The 23,983-nt window shown below is 48.7% G+C and overlaps 1 protein-coding gene across 1 annotated transcript; it reads left to right on the top strand.

Moving 5' to 3' along the window:
* Positions 1-4,075: 4,075 nt before the first annotated feature.
* Positions 4,076-23,705, top strand: TMEM38A (transmembrane protein 38A). Its single transcript, XM_073323994.1, has 6 exons — positions 4,076-4,372; positions 18,600-18,756; positions 19,306-19,490; positions 20,180-20,267; positions 20,383-20,500; positions 21,367-23,705. The coding sequence occupies exons 1-6, from the start codon at positions 4,249-4,251 to the stop codon at positions 21,571-21,573; spliced, it is 879 nt and encodes a 292-aa protein (XP_073180095.1). The 5' UTR covers positions 4,076-4,248; the 3' UTR covers positions 21,574-23,705.
* The last annotated feature ends 278 nt before the right edge of the window (positions 23,706-23,983 follow it).

Genomic DNA, 23,983 nt, shown 5'->3' with positions numbered 1-23,983 from the left:
GGGAACAGTAGCCTTGGGATGAGATCGGGAGTGTCCAATGGGATGGAGTATTTCTTCACACAATGCACAGTCAACCTGTGGAACTCTGTGCCGGAAGATGTTGTGAAGGCCAAGACTATAACAGGGTTCAAAAAAGAACTAGATACATTCATAAAGGATAGGTTGGTCCATCAATGGCTATTAGCCAGGATAGGCAGGGATGGTGTTCCTAGCCTCTGTTTGCCAGAAGCTAGGAATGAGCGACAGGGGATGGATCACTTGATGATTACCTGTTCTGTTCATTCCCTCTGGGGCACCTGGCATTGGCCACTGTCGGAAGACAGGCTACTGGGCTAGATGGACCTTTGGTCTTACCCAGTATGGCTGTTTTTATGTTCTTATGTAATGGGTAGTGCTTGATGAGGTGGGAGATGTTTCCCAGCAGCTAAATGAGCTCCATCTATCTCCACCCACAGAAACAGGAATTCATCTGTATGGGTCCCTGACACACAGTTGGGAGGGCAGAAGGGTGGGGCTGCCCAGACAGGTGAACGGAAGGCAGGGCGGAGGGTTCTGTGCCCCAGGGGCAGGGAAGTCAGCCAGGGGCTGGGGGCGGGGTGGGGGGTGGTCTGATCACTGGAGGTGGAGAATTTGTTCAGGAGAGGGATCAATGCTGGGGGGATGAGGCACTAGCCGGGGTAGGGGGGGAGGGTCTGTGCCTGGGAATGGGGTTGTCTGTGCCTGGAGATGGGAGGGCAGTCGTGGGGTGGGGAGAGAGTGTCTGTACCTCGGGGGTGGAATGTGCCTGGGGTACAAGAGGAATTGGCCAGGGGGGTCTGTGCCCAGGGATGGAGGTGTCTGTGCCTGGGGGACATGGAGCTGGTCGAGAGGGTCTGTGGCCAGAGATGGGGGAGTGTACCCTGGGAAGGGTCTGTGCCCAGGGGTACAAGAGGAGCTGGCCGGAGAGGTCTGTGCCCAGGTCTGTGCCCAGGGGCGCGAGGCGCTGGCCGGGGGTGTGTGTGCCCAGGTCTGTGCCCGGGGGCGGGAGGCGCTGGCCGGGGGGGTCTGTGCCCAGGTCCGTGCCCGGGGGCGGGAGGCGCTGGCCGGGGGGGTCTGTGCCCAGGTCTGTGCCCAGGGGTGGGAGGTGCTGGCCGGGGGGGGGGGTCTGTGCCCAGGTCTGTGCCTGGGGCGGGAGGCGCTGGCCGGGGGGGTCTGTGCCCAGGTCTCTGCCCGGGGCGGGAGGCGCTGGCTGGGGGGGAGGGTCTGTGCCCAGGTCTGTGCCCGGGGCGGGAGGCACTGGCCGGGGGGGTCTGTGCCCAGGTCTGTGCCCGGGGCAGGAGGTGCTGGCCGGGGGGGGTCTGTGCCCAGGTCTGTGCCCGGGGCGGGAGGCACTGGCCGGGGGGGTCTGTGCCCAGGTCTGTGCCCGGGGCAGGAGGTGCTGGCCGGGGGGGGTCTGTGCCCAGGTCTGTGCCCGGGGCGGGAGGCGCTGGCCGGGGAGGTCTGTGCCCGGGGACGGGAGGCGCTGGCCGGGGGGGTCTGTGCCCAGGGGCGGGAGGCGCTGGCCGGGGGGGGGTCTGTGCCCAGGTCTGTGCCCGGGGGCGGGAGGGGCTGGCCGGGGGGGGGGTCTGTGCCCGGGGCGGGAGGCGCTGGCCGGGGGGGGGTCTGTGCCCGGGGGCGGGAGGCGCTGGCCGGGAGGGGGGTCTGTGCCAGGGGCGGGAGGCGCTGGCCGGGGGGAGGTCTGTGCCCAGGCCTGTGCCCGGGACAGGAGGCGCTGGCCGGGGGGGTCTGTGCCCAGGTCTGTGCCCGGGAGCGGGAGGCGCTGGCCGGGGGGGGTCTGTGCCCGGGGGCGGGAGGCGCTGGCCGGGGGTGGGGTCTGTGCCCGGGGGTGGGAGGCGCTGGCCGGGGGGGGATCTGTGCCCAGGTCTGTGCCTGGGGCGGGAGGCGCTGGCCAGGGAGGTCTGTGCCCAGGCCTGTGCCCGGGGGCGGGAGGCGCTGGCCCGGGTGGGTCTGTGCCCAGGGCGGGAGGCGCTGGCCGGGGGGGGGGGTCTGTGCCCGGGGCGGGAGGCGCTGGCCGGGGGGGTCTGTGCCCAGGTCTGTGCCCGGGGGCGGGAGGCGCTGGCGGGGGGGGGTCTGTGTCCGGGGCGGGAGGCGCTGGCCGGGGGGGGTCTGTGCCCGGGGCGGGAGGCGCTGGCGGGGGGGGGGTCTGTGCCCAGGTCTGTGCCCGGGGCGGGAGGCGCTGGCCGAGGGGGGTCTGTGCCCGGGGCGGGAGGCGCTGGCCGGGGGGGGTCTGTGCCCGGGGGTGGGAGGCGCTGGCCGGGGGGGAGTCTGTGCCCGGGGGCGGGAGGCGCTGGCGGGGGGGAGTCTGTGCCCGGGGGCGGGAGGCGCTGGCCGGGGGGGTCTGTGCCCAGGTCTGTGCCCGGTGCGGGAGGCGCTGGCCGGGGGGGGTCTGTGCCCGGGGCGGGAGGCGCTGGCGGGGGGGGGGTCTGTGCCCGGGGCGGGAGGCGCTGGCCGGGGGGGTCTGTGCCCAGGTCTGTGCCCGGGGGCGGGAGGCGCTGGCCGGGGGGGGTCTGTGCCCAGGTCTGTGCCCGGGGGCGGGAGGCGCTGGCGGGGGGGGTCTGTGCCCGGGGCGGGAGGCGCTGACCGGGGGGGTCTGTGCCCAGGTCTGTGTCCGGGGCGGGAGGCGCTGGCCGGGGGGGGGTCTGTGCCCGGGGGCGGGAGGCGCTGGCCGGGGGGGGTCTGTGCCCGGGGCGGGAGGCGCTGGCGGGGGGGGTCTGTGCCCGGGGCGGGAGGCGCTGGCCGGGGGGGTCTGTGCCCAGGTCTGTGCCCGGTGCGGGAGGCGCTGACCGGGGGGGTCTGTGCCCAGGTCTGTGCCCGGGGCGGGAGGCGCTGGCGGGGGGGGGTCTGTGCCCGGGGCGGGAGGCGCTGGCCGGGGGGGTCTGTGCCCAGGTCTGTGCCCGGGGGCAGGAGGCGCTGGCCGGGGGGGGTCTGTGCCCAGGTCTGTGCCCGGGGGCGGGAGGCGCTGGCGGGGGGGTCTGTGCCCAGGTCTGTGCCCGGGGCGGGAGGCGCTGGCCGGGGGGGTCTGTGCCCAGGTCTGTGCCCGGGGGCGGGAGGCGCTGGCCGGGGGGGGTCTGTGCCCAGGTCTGTGCCCGGGGGCGGGAGGCGCTGGCGGGGGGGGTCTGTGCCCGGGGCGGGAGGCGCTGGCCGGGGGGGTCTGTGCCCAGGTCTGTGCCCGGGGGCGGGAGGCGCTGGCGGGGGGGGTCTGTGCCCGGGGCGGGAGGCGCTGGCCGGGGGGGTCTGTGCCCAGGTCTGTGCCCGGTGCGGGAGGCGCTGGCCGGGGGGGTCTGTGTCCGGGGCGGGAGGCGCTGGCCGGGGAGGGTCTGTGCCCAGGTCTGTGCCCGGGGGCGGGAGGCGCTGGCGGGGGGGGTCTGTGCCCGGGGCGGGAGGCGCTGGCCGGGGGGGTCTGTGCCCAGGTCTGTGCCCGGTGCGGGAGGCGCTGGCCGGGGGGTTCTGTGTCCGGGGCGGGAGGCGCTGGCCGGGGGGGTCTGTGCCCAGGTCTGTGCCCGGGGGCGGGAGGCGCTGGCGGGGGGGGTCTGTGCCCAGGTCTGTGCCCGGGGGCGGGAGGCGCTGGCGGGGGGGGTCTGTGCCCGGGGCGGGAGGCGCTGGCCGGGGGGGTCTGTGCCCAGGTCTGTGCCCGGGGGCGGGAGGCGCTGGCGGGGGGGGGGTCTGTGCCCGGGGCGGGAGGCGCTGGCCGGGGGGGTCTGTGCCCAGGTCTGTGCCCGGTGCGGGAGGCGCTGGCCGGGGGGGTCTGTGTCCGGGGCGGGAGGCGCTGGCCGGGGAGGGTCTGTGCCCAGGTCTGTGCCCGGGGGCGGGAGGCGCTGGCGGGGGGGGTCTGTGCCCGGGGCGGGAGGCGCTGGCCGGGGGGGTCTGTGCCCAGGTCTGTGCCCGGTGCGGGAGGCGCTGGCCGGGGGGTTCTGTGTCCGGGGCGGGAGGCGCTGGCCGGGGGGGTCTGTGCCCAGGTCTGTGCCCGGGGGCGGGAGGCGCTGGCGGGGGGCGGTCTGTGCCCGTGGCGGGAGGCGCTGGCCCTGCAGCCGGGAGCGCGGCGGCTGGACAGGGCAGCGGAGGAGGCGGGCCCGGGGGCGGCCCGACTGGGGTGGGCGCTCCGAGCCGAGGCAGAGCCCGGCGGTGGGTCGGCGCTCCAGGGCCCTGGGCTCCGAGCGCTGCCCGGCTCCGCAGCCGCGCTCTGTGCCCGGGTGGGCGGAGGCTGCGGCCATGGAGCTAGCGGGAGCCCTGCAGCTCGGGGAGCTGGCGGCCGCCTTCGCCCGGGTGCCGGTCTTCCCGCTCTTCGACCTGGGCTACTTCATCGTCTCCATCCTCTGCCTCGCGTACGAGCCAGGTGAGTGCGGGGACGGGGTCTCGGGGGGCACGGGCTGCCTGTGCCCCTGCGCCCGACACCCCGCCTTCGCCGGGGGCCCCGCCGGGGCAGGGCGGCTGCTTGGGGCCCGCTTTCCAGGGAGCGCAGAAAGGGGGGGTCCCTCTCCCTCTGGCTGCCTCGGGGCTTATGGGGGTCACCCATCCCCAGATCCCCCTCAGGCTGCCCCAGACCCTCCAGCTGGCCCATGGGGCCCCCTGTTCCCCTCCATCAGCCCTGCCACAGCCCTCTACCCACGACTGCCCCATCGTCTCCTCCTCCCCTCCCCGTGCCCCTTGGGATCCCCTCCCCCGGGGGTGCAGCACAGGCCGTGTCTATGTCTATGTACGGGCGGGGACAAGCAGGTCGGGTAAGCGATCGCCGACTTCAGAAAATAGCCCCTGCCACGCAGCGGGCCGGGGGAGGGGTGGCGAGGGACAACACACTGCCCTCGGGAAATCGCAAGCGGAGGAACTGCTCTGTAGAGCCCTGCACGGAAGCGTCTCCCTTGCGCATACCTCGCTCCCCGTGAAATACACAAACTAGGCAGATGCCCACTAAGCTTAGAAACAACAAACTCGAATATAGAGTTAACAGCACTGGGAGAAAGGAAAGAGACGGCCTCATATGTAGTATCCCATCCCTGAAGCAGGTCTGGACAACAATGCCAGATAGGGCTAAAGGACTGTGAATCTCTGTCCTAGAGCGATACGGGTTAGACTCCGATGAGTGGGACACTCAGGGTTCCTATGGTTTAACTTGGGCAAGACCTGTGTAACTTGGCATGCTAAGAAAGATCTTGAACACAGGAGTTGAGGGGCTCCAGCCTGTGGGATGGGTAAGGGTCATAGATGGCAAATGTGCCTGGCCAAAGGAAAGAAATGACAGCCTGTATTCTGCTCTGTCGTAATCTGTCACTTAGTCAGACGCAGTCAATATGAACCAAACATAGATTCAGCTACATAACCCTATGCGAGTAGGCAATCAATGCACTGCAAGAGACCCTGGGCATTACCCTACTCTAACCTATGCCAATGACTGCATAGTTCGTCACACCAATTATGATTTTTTGAATTGCACTGAATTGGCTGGGATATAGAGAGGGAGAAAAAGGTGTGCACGTGAAAACACAAGGAAATAACACTGAGCACTTGGCAGTGCTTTATGGTTCAAAGCACTGTACAGACATTGAGAGGAAACATTTAATTCGAGTACAGAGGCTGCCAAATAATACCTGCCTGGGTTGTCTCTATTAGCTGTTGGTATAAGACCTTATTGCACAGAAATTTTAGATAAAAATGAAATGGTCTCAAGTGTCCCTGGCTTCCTGTCACATAGGACTCCATCTTGGTTTATTTGCTGTATTTGAGTCTTTCCCTTGTCTTCCATTTCCAGTTACTTTGCCTACTTCTCCATGCCTAATTCCTTTCTGAAATTAGAATCAGAAGGATGGCAGCTTCTGAGTGGAAAGTATCTATAAGGGAACACGTTCTCCTTACAGAACGTTTTGCATATAAGTTTTTGATTAGGGCTGTCAAGAGATTAAAAATATTAACCATGATTAAGCATACTGTTAAACAATAATAAAATACCATTTATATAATTTTTTGGGATATTTTCCACATTTTCAAATATATTTGATTTCAATTACAACACAGATTATAAAGTGAGCACTGTTCACTTTATATTTATTTTTATTACAAATATTTGCACTGTAAAAATAGTATTTTTCAGTTCACCTCATACAAGTACTGTAGTGCAATCTCTTTATCATGAAAGTTGAACTTACAAATGTAGAATTATGTACAAAAAATAACTGCATTCAAAAATAAAACAATGTAAAACTTTAGAGCCTACAAGTCCACTCAGTCCTACTTCTTGTTCAGCCAATCACTAAGACAAACAAGTTTGTTTACATTTATGGGAGATATTGTAAATAAAAAGTGGGCAGCATTGTCACCAGAAAGTGAGAACAGACACTCCCATAGGACTTTTGTAGCCAGCCTTGCCATGCCAGATATGCTAAACGTTCGTATGTCCCTTCATGCTTCGGCCACCATTCCAGAGGACATGCTTCCGTGCTGATGATGCTTGTTAAAAAAATAATGATTTAATTAAATTTATGACTGAACTCCTTGAGGGAGAATTCAAAAATAAAACAAAGTCCACTCAGTCCTACTGCTTCTTCAGCCAATCACGCAAACAAACAAAAGGAGTACTTGTGGCACCTTAGAGACTAACCAATTTATTAGAGCATAAGCTTTCGTGAGCTACAGCTCACTTCCTCAGATGCATATCGTGGAAACTGTAGCAGGCTTTATATATACACAGAGAATATGAAACAATACCTCCTCCCACCCCACTGTCCTGCTGGTAATAGCTTATCTAAAGTGATCATCAGGTGGGCCATTTCCAGCACAAATCCAGGTTTTCTCACCCTCCACCCCCCCACACAAATTCACTCTCCTGCTGGTGATAGCCCATCCAAAGTGACAACTCTTTACACAATGTGCATGACAATCAAGTTGGGCTATTTCCTGCACAAATACGTGCCAGATGTGCTAAAAGATTCATATATCCCTTTGTGCTTCAACCACCATTCCAGAGAACATGGGTCCATGCTGATGATGGATTCTGCCCGATAATAATCCAAAGCAGTGCGGACTGATGCATGTTCATTTTCATCATCTGAGTCAGATGCCACCAGCAGAAGGTTGATTTTCTTTTTTGGGTGGTTCGGGTTCTGTAGTTTCTGCATCAGGGTGTTGCTCTTTTAAGACTTCTGAAAGCATGCTCCACACCCCATCCCTATCAGATTTTGGAAGGCATTTCAGATTCGTAAATCTTGGGTCAAGGGCTGTAACTATCTTTAGAAATCTCACATTGGTACCTTCTTTGCGTTTTGTCAAATCTGTAGTGAAAGCATTTTTTAAAAACGAACATGCTAGGTCATCACCCGAGACTGCTATAAAATTAAATATATGGCAGAATGCAGGTAAAACAGAGCAGGAGTCATACAGATCTCCCCCAAGGAGTTCAGTCACAAATTTAATTAACACATTTTCTTTTTTAAAACGAGCATCAGCAGCATGGAAGCATGTTCTCTGGAATGGTGGACCAAGCCTGAAGGGGCATACGAATGTTTAGCATATCTGGCACGTAAATACCTCGCAATGCCAGCTACAGAAGTGCCATGTGAATGTCTGTTTTCACTTTCAAGTGACATAGTAAATAGGAAGCGGGTAACATTATCTCCCATAAATGTAAACAAACTTGTTCAGCCAACTGATAAGACAAACAAGTAGGACTGAGTGGATTTGTAGGCTCTAAAGTTTTTCATTGTTTTGTTTGAGTGTAGTTATGTAACCAAAAAAAAAAAAAATCTACATTTGTAAGTTGCACTTTCACAATAAAGAGATTGCACTACAGTACTTGTATGGGGTGAATTGAAAAAAAATATTATTTTTACAGTGCAAATATCTGTAATAAAAATATAAAGTGAGCACTGTACACTTTGTATTCTGTGTTGTAACTGAAATCAATATATTTGAAAATGTAGAAAAACATCCAAAATATTTCATAAATGTCAATTGTTTAACAGTGTGATTAATCAACAGCCCTATTTTTGAGTAAAAGTAAATCTGAATGAAAAGTTTCATAAAAATTGTACAAACAGAGCCAGAAGGTACCTCAGTAAGTCATCAAGTGCAGCCCTCATTCTGACTCAGAACTTAGACCATCCCTATTGAGAGCAGCAGTTTTTCCAAACAGATGCAGGTATCCTCTGCTGAGCTACTTGATGGATTCCATGTACGTATTGGTCCTGCTTTGAGCAGGGGGTTGGACTAGATGACCTCCTGAGGTCTCTTCCAACCCTGATCTTTTATGAACACTGCAGCGGTTGCCACTGTGCCTCTCCTCACATCTCATCTGCCAATTTTTTTTTCCTTTGACCTACTTTACTGTGGTGGTGAGCCTGAAACAGACACTTTTTTGGGTGCAGCCTCAGCCTTGCCAGCGTGACACTGACTGTTCTCCAAAAAATAAATCAATCAATCACATTTTGTGCAACAGGTAGTTTTTAAGGACTTATTAAAAATCTCTCTAAAACCCTTAACAGAAGAAGAGTCTGTTAAGTACTAGGTCTTTGGGGAAGCTCAAGGATTGCTTATTAAAGTGGTTGATGCAAGGAAGATTCCCATTAATAGCATCATTTTTCTCCATCAGCTCATTAAAAAAATGGTTCCTGATTTGACTGGTTTTGAGCTCAGCATGACAACTAGCAGGGACATCTGCTCTTGGAAACGAATTTTTGTTGGTTATAAAACGATAAAAACAGGAATTCTCAGTCACTTCCTGGTAAGATGAGTCTAATCAGAAGGAAGAGTACATGAATCCTTTGAACCACTTAGCAGCAGGTCTACTTAACTGGACTGGGCTAGTGCTGAGAGGAGGGGAGGAGATGGGAGGGGAGTGAATTAGTATGCTTTCCTTTTACTATAAGAGACCTGGGTTCATACTGCAGCTGAAGCCGCATCCTGATGTCCACCAGTGCTGCCACAAAATTTTGCAGCTTCTGCTCAGTAAGAGACCAGAACTGGGATGGCAGATCAGGAATGAGATGGATTAGTAGAGATGTTGAGGTTTACTCTAGGATTGGAGATCAGAATTAATGTGCAGTGGCAGATCTGTGTGTGCGCAGCTCTCATGGCCCCTGCCTGCATTATGCCTGCATGGACTAGCCATGGCTGACATCATTGCTCAAAGAAACCATAAATGAGAGGTCTGTCTCTGCCAGTTGACTATGCCCATCTAAAGGCATTTTGATATTTGTCAGTGTGAAAATCTTCACACTACAGCCACCTAGCAAGTCATTCCTCTAACGAGCATTTAGACCACCACGAACAAAAAAAAGCATTGAAATTAAATCTGTCATTTTTAGACTTCATGTTCTGAATTCTGCTGTTGCTTACCCCTGTGCTACTCACTGAAGTCATGGGAGTACCAAGCTGATGTAGTAGAATGCAGCCCTTCTGGTTTTTGCAGGCATTCCATGTACATGCCTTGTCACCATCCTTATTTGTGCCAAAGAGAGAGGTCAGAGTGCCTGTAAATGGATTGGAATTAAATTAGCTTGTACAGGAATTCCACCACCAAAGGTTTGATTGTAAATTACTTCTGTTATTAGAGCATGCTTTTCAGATAAGAGAGATCTGTATCATCTTTAATGTAATTTGGTTAGTATCCAGTTCTAGAGGGCAGCAAACCTGGGCAGTTTGACTTGGAAATTTACCAGAACCAAGAAGGTCCACCGAACACCCTAAAAATCCTAAACTGAAGGGAGATGTAAACTTCATACATTTTCTTAAAGTTCTCCATGGAGTGCCTTTGAAGCAGCATACTGGGGGTCAGGAATTGTTCAGTTTGAATGGATATTTCATCCCCATCCAGAATCAGTCAGCTTTTAGTCTCTGTTAATAGAGCTTGTTTGATCACTTACAGGCCACTCCCAACAGGAAGCCCGAAGACAAATACTTAAGACATGACTAAAAAAAGTTAAAAAATAATGTAAGTGTGCAGGCCAGGTAAAAACCTGCTTGGGTTGCAGAGCAGCGTGTGCAGCCTCTTGCTATGTTCCTAGGTATCATTCAGTCCACAACTTCTACAGTGGGGATCAGGGCGTGGATAGTAATATACTATTTGATTTTTGGGTGAGATTACATGGTGTTACATGGCAGATGAGATCAGCGATGCTGTATGTAAACTTCAAGGTTCACATTCATTCATAAAGAAACTGCCTAAAAAGCTACCATAGTTATTTTATTTTCACTGATTTTTCAGCTGTCTCAAACATATTTGAGAGAGAGTTCTCTTTATAGCTGAGTAGTGTGGGCTAGGCATAATTTGACTAAGGCAGGCTCCAGTCATTATTATTGAAGTGGGGCTTTGTTGGTAATGGTGCATTATGTTAACTTAGCAGAACAGAATTTTCCCATCCTTTCATTCTATGGCCTGCCAGTGGACTTACTGAACTCAAAGTTCTGTCCCTTGCAGACAGGGGCCCCGTTGGGTAATTATTTGCCAGATGTAATAACTGCTTTCACCTCAAAGGATCCCAACTTGGACAGAGCAGGGAGGGGGCAGCTTTGATGAAGGATGTGTTCTGACAGAATATTTTAAAATAATTTCTCATTGCATTCAAAAGCTTTACTACCCAGAATTTTTTTTCCCGCCTTTTGGCATGCATTTGTGCCTATCGTTTTTGAGGCTCAGCAAAACGTAAAATAAATCATCCAAAACCTGTTTTTTTAAGCAAAGAACGTTAATTGTAGTTAGGCCCTGACAATCTGCTTCTTACTGAGTACTTGGCAATTTGTAGTTGACAACTAGTAAATACTAGTTGAAACACCATACACAGGATGCTGGTATGAGTTCAAGGTGATACAGCATATTGCAGGATTTGTTTTTAAAAGGTTTCCCTGCAGAAACAGGTCTGTGAGGGTAGACTTTGGGGGAAGAGGGAAGTTTTCTGATACACAAGCAGCAGCAGATTGTTCTTAGGAGTAAGGAGTTGATTAGCAGCAAAATCGCAGCTATGCTTAATAGACTGGCCCCATTTTCCACTCTATAGGGCAGTTGAAAGCTAGCACAGGAGAAGCAAAGAATCATATAGCCCCTTTCTCTTATCTTAAAGCTTCAGGGTCGCTGTGTGTTAATTGGTTATTTTGGGATGAATGAGCCGAACAGGTGGCACAGGGGTTCTAGCAGGCCCCTAGGTTGAGGCCAATGCATATTTTTAGACAGTGGCAGAGCTATCAGTTTCAGAAACAAAATATCAGACCATCATTCCCTTCTGGTGTCTACAGAGAGTAACAGCTGCACCAGGGGTTAACTCTTGGCCAGTTCATAGACTTCAATTAAAATAGATCAGGTCAATGTCTGCTGAGGCCCACAAGTTGTGATCATATTTATAGTCATTTCATGCAATTGGTAGAGTTTCAATTCAATCAGTGACAAAGAGAATTGAAGGGATTGAAATAGAAAAAAAAGCTTAGCTATGCCCTTTGGTTCCCTCTCTTTTTGTAATTTACCTTAAGAGACTACCCATACCATGAAGGAAAAATCCAATCTTTGCATCTACATGGGGCACCGTGCAACACATTAAGATGATTACAACATCGTTTTACTAATTCTCTTCTCACACAACTATGGGATAATCCCTGCCTCAGGATCAAGTCCAGTTCCACATGTAAGAAAATTTGCATAGAAAAAGGATAAACAAAAATTAAATATATAATTCAGGATGATACACATGTAATTGAAGGAGGCCAGTGTAACAAATAACTACTGCTGTCTCACAGTTGCTTCTTTCAGCAGCTATGCTCAAGGATTCATGCAAGGATAGGGGACAATTGGTCTGTTTCATCTCTCTCATCTCTAGAAGAGCATGTTAATATGGAAACAAAAGTCACTTTGTAGGAATTACTTATAGGTGGCTTAATGCTTTGCATTACCCTTTCAATTTCAAAGAATACTGGAGGTAGGGAGTGGTAAGGAGGGGGAAAAAAACCCAAACACCAATTTAGCCTTACTCTCACAACAGAAACCTGGGAGAATATCCTGGCTTAATGTGAAAGATATTTTGAGTTCTTTATCCTTGAGATTCTTCCAGAACAAGATATTAAGCAGGTACTACTGGCCTCCAGAACATTTGTTTAAGGTTAGATTGTTGCAATCAACTGTTGTCAAGAAGATGCAAACAGCTATAAACCACCTTTTACACATCTCTATACCTGTTAAAAAATGCACATGTTCTGGAACACCATATTCAGTGCTCTCTCAAAAACCAAGTGTTGCTATCTTTCCTTCTCCAAGCTTGTGTATTTTAGGAGTGCTAGATGAGTTGGTATAACCAGTTATCATTAAGAAATGGACTATTTTAGTAGCCAAAATAATTATTTGGAGGAAATAGAAATCTGCAATTCTGCCCTCAGACACAGACTGGCTTAGTGAGCTTTCTACTTCTTCATTAAATTGGGTGGAGAGTGGAAGAGGAAGGAGAGAGAGAGACTGTCTTATAGAAATGCTTAGAAAAAAATACAAGGATGTCTGGTTACACATGAAAAGTATCCCCTTATACTTTTGCAGTTTAATATATGTTTGTCCCCAATACTCATAGGTTATTGATCTATTTAGTCACTTCAATAATTGATGCGCTGCATAAACTCTGCAGGTTCAGGGTTTATTTGTAAGATGTGGACAAAAAACAATGAATATTGAATTGTTATTAAGGCTGTTGATTAATTGCAGTTAACTCATACGATTAACTCAAAATTAATCGCGATTAATCGCAGTTTAAATTGCACTATTAAACAACAGAACAATTGAAATTTATTAACTATTTTTTGGTGTCTTTCTACATTTTCAAATATATTGATATAAATTACAATACAAAGCATACAGTGCTCCCTTTATATTTTTATTCAAAATATTTGCACTGTAAAAATGATAAAGTGTGTTTTTCAATTCACCTCATACAAGTACCATAATGCAATTGCTTTACTGTGAAAGTGCAACTTACAAATGTAGATTTTTTTCCCCTTACATAACTGCACTCAAAAACAAAACAATGTAAAACTTTAGAGCCTATAAGTCCACTCAGTCCTATTTCTTATTCAGCCAATTGCTAAGACAAACAATTACATTTACTGGAGATAATGCTGCTAGCTTCTTATGTACGTCACCTGAAAGTGAGAACAGGCATTCACATGGCACTTTTGTAGCCGGCATTGCAAGGTCTTTACATGCCAGGTATGCTAAACATTCGTATGCCCCTTCATGCTTTGGCTACCATTCCAGAGGACATGCTTTCATACTGATGAAGCTCATTAAATAATAATGCATTAATTACATTTTGACTGAACTCCTTGGGGGACAATAGTATGTCTCCTGCTCTGTTTTACCCTCAATCTGCCATGTATTTCATATTATAGCAGTCTTGGATGATGACCCAGCACATGTGGTTCATTTTAAGAACATTCTCTCTGCAGATTTGACAAAATGCAAAGAAGGTACAAATGTGAGATTTCTAAAGATAGCTACAGCACTCAACTCAAGGTTTAAGAATCCGAAGTGCCCTCCAAAATCTGAGGGACAAGGTGTGGAGCATGTTTTCAGAAGTCTTAAAAGAGCAACACTCTGATGCGAAACTACAGAAGCTGAACCATCAAAAAAGAAAATCAACCATCTGCTCGTGGCATCTGACTCAGATTATGAAAGTGCACATGCATCAGTTTACACTGATTTGGATCATAATTGAGCAGAACCTGTCATCAGTATGGACGCATGTCCTCTGGAATGGTGGTTGAAGATGAAGGGACATATGAATCTTTAGCGAATCTGGCATGTAAATATCTTGCAATGCCAGCTACAACAGTGCCATGAGAACGCTGGTTCTCACTTTCAGGTGACATTGTAAACAAGAAGCGGGCAGCATTATCTCCTGCAAATGTAAACAGACTTGTTTGTCTGAGTGACTGGATGAACAGGTAGTAGGACGGAGTGGACTTGTAGGCTCTAAGGCTTTACATTGTTTTATTTTTGAGTGCAGTTATTTTTTGTACATAATTCTACATATGTAAGTTCAACTTTCATGATAAAGAGATTGCATTACAGTACTTGTATGAGGTAAATTGAAAAAACTTGTTCTTTTGTTTTTTACAGTACAAATATTTGTAATTAAAAATATAAAGTGAGCACTGTACACTTTGTATTCGGAGTTGTAACGGAAATCCGTACATTTGAAAATGTACAAAACATCAAAAAAATTTAAATAAATGGTATTCTGTTATTGTTTAACAGTGCGATTAATCACACTATTAATTTTTAATCACTTGACAGCCCTAATTGTTATTTATATGGTATTTCCATCTTGTGCATATATTTATAGAGCTTTATTTTTATATATTCACATAGTGAAACAAAAAAAGTTTAAAAAAATTGAAGGGAATTCCACTGTCCCTATCACATTGAAAATGTTACAAAGTTTCAAGATATATAGGGTAGAACTATCAAAACAGAACCAACTTCTGGCCCTACATGGCTGTATAATTATGAAATAAATATGGGCAAAGAAGAAATGGGACATTTCCCTTATTGAGAGTTTAGTGTTAGTGTCCTGAGTAATAGGACATTGATTAATTCAGGGAGAACAAGAGCTCTCTGTGGGCTCATCTACACAATCCTTACCCCTCAGATCTCACACAGATTGCAGAAACCCATAGACTTGTTTGCGTTTCTTATTCCAGTCCCTTCACTTTCACAGGAATTTTGTCTAGTTGAATTGTAACACCTTGTGAAAGGGACCTGCAAATCAAAGTCTCGAAAGCACAGAGAGCACATTAATAAATATAGATTTCAGAGTAACAGCTGTGTTAGTCTGTATTCGCAAAAAGAAAAGGAGTACTTGTGGCACCTTAGAGACTAACCAATTTATTTGAGCATAAGCTTTCGTGAGCTAGCTGTAGCTCACAAAAGCTTATGCTCAAATAAATTGGTTAGTCTCTAAGGTGCCACAAGTACTCCTTTTCTTTTTATTAATAAATATGCTTCTCTGTAATTAATACCTACAACACATCTAGAAGAAAATTTTATAATAAATATAAATCTTAACAAGGCTGCTATCTCTTCTCCTAACCTGGAGCAAGGAAAATAGATACCAGAGGTCTTGTCCTGCTTAAAATCAGGTCTGTCCAAATTTAAGACCACCTCCTTGAAAATCATGTGTTGTGTCTCATTGTCATGGCCAAGGGCTAGCAAGTGATTGGACCTTTGCAGTGTTGAGTCCTAGGACATGAACATTACTATTCCTTGCAATGCCCTAAGCAACACCTTCAGCATTTTTATTTTAATAGATGATTTAATCTGAGCTTGTTGACCCTGTGTCCCCCCCTTTTCCTGAACTAGATGGCCTCTCTTGTTTTGTCCTGTATAAATTCTCAGAGAGCTCTTTGATCAGAATGTTTTTAGTGTGTGTTGTTGCCCAGCAACCCAACCACCTTAGCTGGAGGCTGCTTTAGAAATAAGCTAATAAAGTTCTAGATGGGTTTTTATTAGTATCCTTGATACTTATACTTAGTACTTAAGTATTAACACTAAATAGACTACAGATAGAACAGGTAGGGCAGAATGGCTCAGTGGGGGAATCTGTAGCAGGACACAGAGCTCTTCACCTGTTTGTTTTCAGTTCATCACACCCTAGAGTGGACTGGAAGTGGGAATTTTCTATATTTTTTTATGAATCCTAGGCATGCCTCAGTTTCCCCTGCATGTTGCACTGCTGGAATTAACGTGTCTCCTGCACTGTTCCAGGAGCAAGGAGGTGTGTGTGTCACCTCCCTGTCTGGGTGGAATAAATGGAATCATTGAAGAACTGGTTTAACCTCACTCAAATCAACAGAGGGTCCAGCAAGACAAAAAGATGCCCCAGTGAAACAGCAGGAAACCCCAGAAGCTGGAGGTGGGACTTGTGAACTGAGCTGGAGAACAAAGCGTCAGAAGACTGGAAGAAGGGCTGCTTTTTGGATGGCCTGAGGAGTCCAGACCTGGGGAGAGCCAAAGCTGGAATCCATTAGAGCTTAGCTGGCTCATCATGGCACTGGTTTGGCCAGGATGGACTACAGTGTAACTTCTGCGTCTCTGTACTAACATAAGCACCATAAGATTGTGTAGCCAGGTGATTAATAAATGGTTGCCTTGTTTTTTAAAGGCTGCCTGTGTTGCTGTAAATAGTCCCTGAGATAAATGCACCCTGAAGGGGCACAGTATAAGCCTCTCACAGGACTCTAGCTTGGCTGGATTTACTGCAGGGAGTCATGGAGAAAGACAGCAATTGCTGATGCTGAAGGCCCAGTCTTGGAGGCCCTGGGCATGCCCCTGTGGAATTACAGGGGCCTGGGACACTAAAGGGTCACTCCCAGGAGACTGGTTACCAACTGGGGCCTAGAGCAGACCCTGAGAGTCCATCAGAGTTGGTTGTGAGCAAAAATTGTTTACTGTCTCTTGGCTGTTCAGTGGTCCCTGAATTGAATGAGTTGGTGGGTCAGGTGTCCAAAGCATAGAAACCATGTTCATAAAAGGCACCTTTCTTCTACTGGGCAATGCTCAACATTCACAGAGGCTGAACTATTCCCCTTTTTGGCAGTCTCAGAGGGGCTCTGGTTTGCGGGGGCTCTGGGGTGGGGACAGGGATGAGAGGTTTGGGGTGCAGGAGGGGGCCTCAGGACTGGGGCATGGGCTTACCTCTGGCGGCTCCCAGTCAGTGGTGCAGCAGGGGGCGCTTAGGCAGGCTTCCTGCCTTTCCTGGCACCACAGACCGCACTGTACCCCAGAAGTGGCCAGCAGCAGGTCCAGCTCCTAGGCGGAGGCGTGGCAGCTCTGCGCGTTGCTCTTGCCCTCAGGCACCAGCCCCGCAGCTCCCATTGGCTGCGTTTCCTGGCCAATGGGAGTGTGGAGCTGGTGCTCGGGGCAGGGGCAACACGCAGAGCCCCCTGGCCTCCCCCTCCTATGAGCCAGACCTGTTGTCTGCTTCCAGGGTGCAGTGTGGAGCCAGGACAGATAGAGACTAGCCTGCCTTAGCTCCGCAGCACCACCAACTGGACTTTTAATGGCCCAGTCAGCAATACTGACTGGAACAACCACAGTTCCTTTTCAAGCAGGTGTTCCAGGCGAAAACTGAATACCTGGTCACCCTAGTCTCATGTCAAACTACAAACAAGGTTTTTCTTCTATTAGCTAGATAAAGTGAATCTCTAAGTAGGCCTCAGAACCAAGTTAGTGACTTATCTTTCAGGGTAAACCAAGCCTCTGGTTCCATGGTGATGGCAAATATGGGGGCAAAAGACATCCAAGCAGGCTGGCTTGGGAGCTTGCACTGCACCCTCCACATTCTACTTGCAGCATCTTAAACAGGACACAATTCTGTAAAATTCCATAGAATCCTAGAGGAAGCCCCTCTGCAGTTGGATTTAGTGTGAAAGGATGACTGCTTGTAGCAGGAAAGTCCAGTGACAACAACTAGCTTAATGATCAGGTTCATAGACTTATGGTTTCTGCCAGCCCAGCTGCAGCCTCAATCATGCCTACATGATCCAATTGCTCCCCCAGAGGTTCTGGCACCATAGGGGAGCAAGGGGATGGACAAGGTAGAGACTCAAGCCCATCCATTCCACCAGGTCCCAACCCAGGACCCTACGGGTTTATCAAAGCATCCAGCCTAGTTATTGAGCTAACCCCAAATTGTTTTCCTCCAGTTACTGCCTACCAGTCTGGAACTGCTTCAGTCTGGGGCATGATCATTGGCTTAGCAGACTCTCCTCGGTATTTTAGTGGCCTGTTCAATCAATCTGATTTAGGGTCTTCCACTCCCACAGGGGACTGGAGGGCAGCAGCAAGAATTCGAGCCCCTGCTGGTAGGGCAGCCTTCACAAAAGTTGTTGCTACTTCTGACATAACAACATCAGCCTTGTGTCCTCATGCAACTCCTTCCCCGCACCCTTTTCCTGAGGGACCAGTGGCCTTTTAAATTGTTCCTCCATTGGGAACATGGTCTTCCTCTTGAGAGGGAGGGATTCCCTAGCCCACTACTGCTCTACTCCCAGCCATGGTTCTGCATGGAGCCTATAGGCCTCATCATACTGCTCAGAATAGTTTCCATCCTCCACAAATTGTAAATAAAACTTGGCTCACTTCCTGTGGCACATGCTTATATCACAGCCTGTTGTGTGGTGATTTACTTTTATTGTCAATGGAACACTAGCATTTTTGTGCAAACCAAATTCTTAGAAAACTACCTAGATCTATGCACTGAAATGTGTTGCGTTACAACTGGAGTCTCAGCTGCTGCTATTGAGGATTATCAGAAGTTAGAGGGAAGAGCAGTTAGCCCTTCCACTTTGTAATTTTATTTCACATACACTTGTTTAGTTATTCTCTGCCTAGCTGATCAGTTATGTTTGGGGATAGTCCAATTGCTTCATGATTGTATGCCTAATGGGGGAATCTGTCAATAAAATTAGTTTTTCTTTACATGAATACTGTTCTCTGCCCTTTTTCTGAAGGAGAGCATGCAGGTCAAGTCTCCCGGCAAAACAAAGCCTTGGGGTTGTGATGTGTGTGTAGATTATATTTTCCTCGATTTCAATCTGTTTCACAGGAGCCATTGAGATGTCCCATCGGAGCCCTGTTGCCTCATGGCTTTGTGCTATGCTTCATTGCTTTGGAAGTTATATTCTTGCTGATCTATTACTTGGGGAAGCTCCTATTGATTATTTCAGCAATAACTCTAGTGTGCTCCTGGCCACGGCAGTATGGTGAGTCTTTCACACTTTGGTACAGCCCTAGGAGGGGTACTCACATTGTCCAATTTGCATGAATTAGGAAAAGGAGGGGATTAGGTAGGGAGAAGTATGGAATAGTCTTTTGAATTTCTGGACTAAGTTTCCAATTAATCTGATGACCTAACATTTTGACGAGATGAGCTAAAGTTAACAGAAATAACCCAAATGTAGGTTCACAGATGCCTCAGTTAAACTGTAGCACAGCCTACAGAACCAGCACACACTGCACTGGCCCTGAAAAGACACGGTGTTTGGGGTGACCGCAAGCACTTCAGTGGAATTGTGAACCTTTTTTTGTCAATCATGATGGTAAAGTGTCTGCAGAAGTCAACAGACACTAAAAAGTTGAGTTTCCTAATACCAAAGGAGATTTTGTACTCTGTGCAGGCTGCACCCAGCACTGCCTTCTCCTTGACTCAGTAACTCAGAATGACAGCAGAGACACTATTCTCTCTCCATCTCCTACACAGTCCAATCGGGGCAGATGGGTCATTGCTTGAACTCTTTGTGGTTTTGTTCCAGGTATTTGATTTTCTTCTGCCCCATGAACCTCTTCTACAAGTGTGTCAGCTTCCTGCCTGTGAAGCTCATCTTTGTGGCAATGAAGGAGGTGGTTAGAGTTCGTAAAATTGCTGTTGGGGTCCACCATGCACACCACCATTACCACCACGGGTGGTTCATTATGGTGGTTATTGGATGGGTCAAAGGTAAATCCTGAGCTACCGTAACTCATGAGTGGTACATTCAGCCCCTGAAGAGAGGGAGAGGAAAGTCTTGAAATGCAGCAGAGGCACTTGCATCAGGTCTCTCAATAGTGACCTGGTTAGCTAGGGTTGAAACTAATGGGTTCTTAATAATCATGCTTAGCACAAAGATTCTTTAATCCTTGTAGCAGAGTTATAAATTGGGTCATCATTCCCATTTTATTGATGGGGAAACTGAGACACAGAGAGTTGCCTGAGGCCACACTGGGAGTCAGTAGCAGATCTGGAGATAAGATTCAAGATCTCTTAGTTCCCTGTCCCATGCATGTAACCACTAGATATGGCTCTCACCTATATATTTTTCAGGGAGTTTCTGTCTATGCCAAAAGGTTTAAATCCTTTTTCCTTAGCGTTTTTGCTAACAGAGGGTGTGTAGTCTGTTTCAGCCCTGCTGATTGAGATGGGGACCAGATACCCTTCCCCTACATGACAACACTTTACAGAGCTGTACAGAAGAGTTTAGCTTTGGCTCCAGGGTTGGTTCTAGAATTTTATTTTAATCAGGAATGGGTCTTATGACCCTTTTATTCCTCTTAGGACTAGCCTAGTTCCCATCTGGTTGGAAAAAGTAGTGCTTTTGCAGGGCTCTTCTGGTTTGGTGATTTCACCACTTCACTTCAACTGTTTCCCAGGTTCTGGCATTGCCTTGGTGTCTAATTTTGAGCAGCTGCTGCGCGGAGTCTGGAAGCCAGAAACAAATGAAATTCTTCATATGACCTTGTAAGTATCTAGACTAAATTCTCTCAGACCAAGAACATATCCAAGAACAGTGCCTCCTATTCTGTGCAATTCTACTTGACGTGCTGTATGAAAGGAGACCTCATTTCTTTCCTAGCCCAACAAAAGCCAGTCTGTATGGAGCAATCCTCTTCACCCTGCAGCAGTCTCACTGGGTCCCCATCTCTAAAGCCAACCTCATTTTCTTCTTCACCATGTTTATGATGGTTTGCAAGGTGAGTTTACAACAGGTTTGCTGCTAAAGAGTCTACACAACCAAAGGAAAGAAGCAGTGTGTATTGCCTCAGGAGTACATAACTAAGTTGGGGGGGCCATATCACCACCGGAGTATAGAGTCAGGCTGGGGGAGGCGTATCAGCGCAGGAGTACAAAGACATGTTGGGGGTGGAGGTATCACCGTAGGGGTATGGAGTCAGGTTGGCAGGGGCAGGATTGCTACAGAATTATGGAGACAGCAGCTTGGGGGAGGAGTACCCCACACTGGTGTGGAGCTGGGGTGTGTGTGCGTGCGCGCATATTGCCACAGGGGAAAGAGTCAGATGGGAGGAGTTAATCAGTTTAATGTAAAACCCTCCCTTCTGGGATGCTGCTTTACGTTTTTGTTTAGTTCAGTCAGATTCTATCCAATGTCCCCTCACCTAACACACAAATATTTCCATGTAGGGTGCTGCAGTTCTACCCAGTGGGTGTTGGCAGTAAGAGTTTCTCTTCTATTAAGTTTAAAAAGGAGTTAAAAATGCCATTTTCGGCAAGGACAATTAGCAATGAGTAAGGCAGAGGATAGCCTATGGACTCCATTGACTTGTGTTCAAGAGAAGCCCTAGGACAAGCTCTTGCCCAAGCTCTGCATCACCCTCCTAGGATAGGCTGTTATTGATATCTTCTGGAAGAATTCAACCCCCAGTTTATTCACAGGCTATGGGAGATTAGGGTTCCAGCACTGAAGACCCAAATCACTTAGCTATATTCACTCTCTCTACAAAGGTTCAGGGAGCTGGGGGCAGGAATATTCCTTCCCAGTTAGTATTTAACAGGTGAGGTATGTGATCTGTAACTGCCCATCTCTGATGTTGCATGACAGGTGTTTATGACTGCAACTCACTCACATACCTCGCCGTTTGCTCCAATAGAAGGCTTCATCTGCCCAGTACTCTTTGGCTCTGTTTCTAATGGGTACAACAATCACCATGACCACCATGAGGATTCCCATGATACTTCCCCTCCTGCGAAATCTAAGGAGGAGCTGAACGAAGGCACACGGAAACGGAAAGCAAAAAAGGCTGAATAAGCAAGATCAGGTACATATGGTGAACAAACCAAGGAAGAATCCCTCAGAGCTGCATCAAAATCATCTTCAAGCCACCTGTGACCTCACATACCCTCCAATCCTTCTCCCTGAGACCTCAAAAGAGAGATGGAAACCAGGACACTGTCAGATGGATCCATGAATTTCATCCATGTGCTTCGCCCTGCTGTTAGCTTCATGATCTGTGGGTCTACATTTAATCCCCTATTTTCAGGGGGGGGGTTAAATTTGTGCCAGGCTGAGGTTTGGGTACAAGTTCCCAGCCCACCAGCAATCATGACAGCATTTTGTTACTATACAATTCCTACCGCCCTCCTGTCCCCGCCTGCCCCCCTCCCCCAACACATCATTGAAGGGGCCGTTTTGTGTTCCTACAACTCAAATTCCTTTTGATACCCTTGAAAAGAAAATGAAATACTTAGAAACAACTGAATATGGAAATTGGATTTTTCAGCACAAGAGTAAATTATCTCCTGTGAAGCTGAGCTAATGCATTTCAGTTCCCATACTTGCAAAGTACCCCATGATATAGGGCTTCAAATTATCATGGAATATTTTTTTGCCTGATGGGCCTGGCCAAGTACCACTTCGGTAATTACATTTTTCTCATCTAAATTCCCCCTGCAATTCTTAATTGATACAACTTCTTCACTTCCTTAATTTAATGTTTACACATGCTTTGACGATGTAAAGTGCTATAAGTATTCTATATTCATACAGTTACAATCTTACACTGTTGGGTAGTGTTGTTTGCTGTTTACTCTAACTGCCAACAACTCTCTGCCCCACCCCAAAGCTGACTGCATTTCACTGGGGAGGTGAAATGATCCCTAGAGTTTGGATACTGGTTTGTCCGTAAACTACTTTGTAATCCTGATGGATACAGGCACAATCTAAATGATTATTTACTGCTATTTATTATTGCTAAGGCATCAAATTACTGGGCCCGAAATTGGCTTTTAAAAGAACTTGGAATCTGTATTTACACAGTAGGGCACATTTGAGAAAGGTCTTAGGCCCACAAGTACATTTTAGCCCATAGTGGTTCCAGAACAGGGGGGGGCTTGATTTTCTCACAGATGGGAGGGGCATTTCCTTAAATTAAAGATTTTATAAACCCAGGAAATGGTTTTCAGATAAATCTGATTAAAACACCACTAAACATCTGACTGGAGCGCATCTGCAGAGGAAATATGAACCTCTTTTGTACAGCCCCATTGAGCCAAACTCTTATTAGCTACAGCTGTAGAGCAGTCTCTTTCTCTCTCTCAAATGGGACAGAACACCACACCCAGGAGGCGTGTGGGTTACCATAGCACAAGTGTGGGCTTGAGAGAAGGGCCTTTGCTAGAGGGTGAAGAAGGAAATGGTCAGTCTCCTGAATGTGGAAAGCCATGGCTTATGGAGAATTCAGCCAATTCTTTCACATCCCGCTCTGTGAATATTTGGGGATAAACTTTAGATAGGAAGGGTTTGAAATCTAGGCACTGAATGTGTTTTTAAAAGTGTGACCTTGAATGTTGTTGCCACATGAAGTGTGTTTGGGTTCTGAATTTCATGTGTCAGCAGGAGCTGGGAATGCTGCTGCAGCGGCAGCCCAACTGGTGCTTGGAGCATATGGGTGAGCTTTCAGTGGCATTGCATCCTGCCATCCTCAGCTGATGAATAGTTGCTCTGACTCAGCCTGGATGGGTTAGTGTGTTTGGAGGTGGGGGAATAAGTGAAAAGAATTCAGAGAATCTCTCCCCATCCCTACTCTAAAAACTTTAATTTTTAAAAATTGAAATAAATGGAAATTAGTTGCCTAGTGGGGGTGGTGCATATAACCCTAAACCAAATCCTACGTACAACAGGACTAAAGCCAGTACCGGAGGTCAAATTAACTGTGGTTCTTAGTTTTGAAAGTGCCTTATCCTTGTGACCTTCCCTCACTCTCATTATAAAATACAAGAATAGGCCTGACAGTGGTTTATTTTAATAGATTTTGTTTTATTGACACCTGATGTTACTCTGATGTGTGCCAGAATGTATTTAATGTTCAGTGAGATGCTTGATTCAAGGGGAATTATTGTTTTATAAACAGCCATCAACACCATAAAGAGATTGTGAAGTGACTCAGTGTCCAGTGGTGCTCAGAAGGGACATGTATTTTCCTCTGATTTGCTTCAGCCCCAGAAACACTCCAGTTACAATAGATTCCTGGGATGTGGTTACCACCTTGGCTTGGCCCCCAACCCAGTTATGACAAGGTTCTAAGGTGTAGTGTAGGTTAGACATCACTGTGTTCTGTAACCAGACTAAAGCCTTGAACATGACCAAAGGCATACTTACGATTTGGTCCATGCTCTAAATGAAATGTGTGCACCTACTGCCATTGTTGTTCATAGTTCAG

The sequence above is a fragment of the Lepidochelys kempii genome, chromosome 25 (assembly GCF_965140285.1).
Source record: "Lepidochelys kempii isolate rLepKem1 chromosome 25, rLepKem1.hap1, whole genome shotgun sequence".
Taxonomy (NCBI): Eukaryota; Metazoa; Chordata; order Testudines; family Cheloniidae; genus Lepidochelys; species Lepidochelys kempii.
This window is presented reverse-complemented; position numbering and strand designations above follow the sequence as displayed.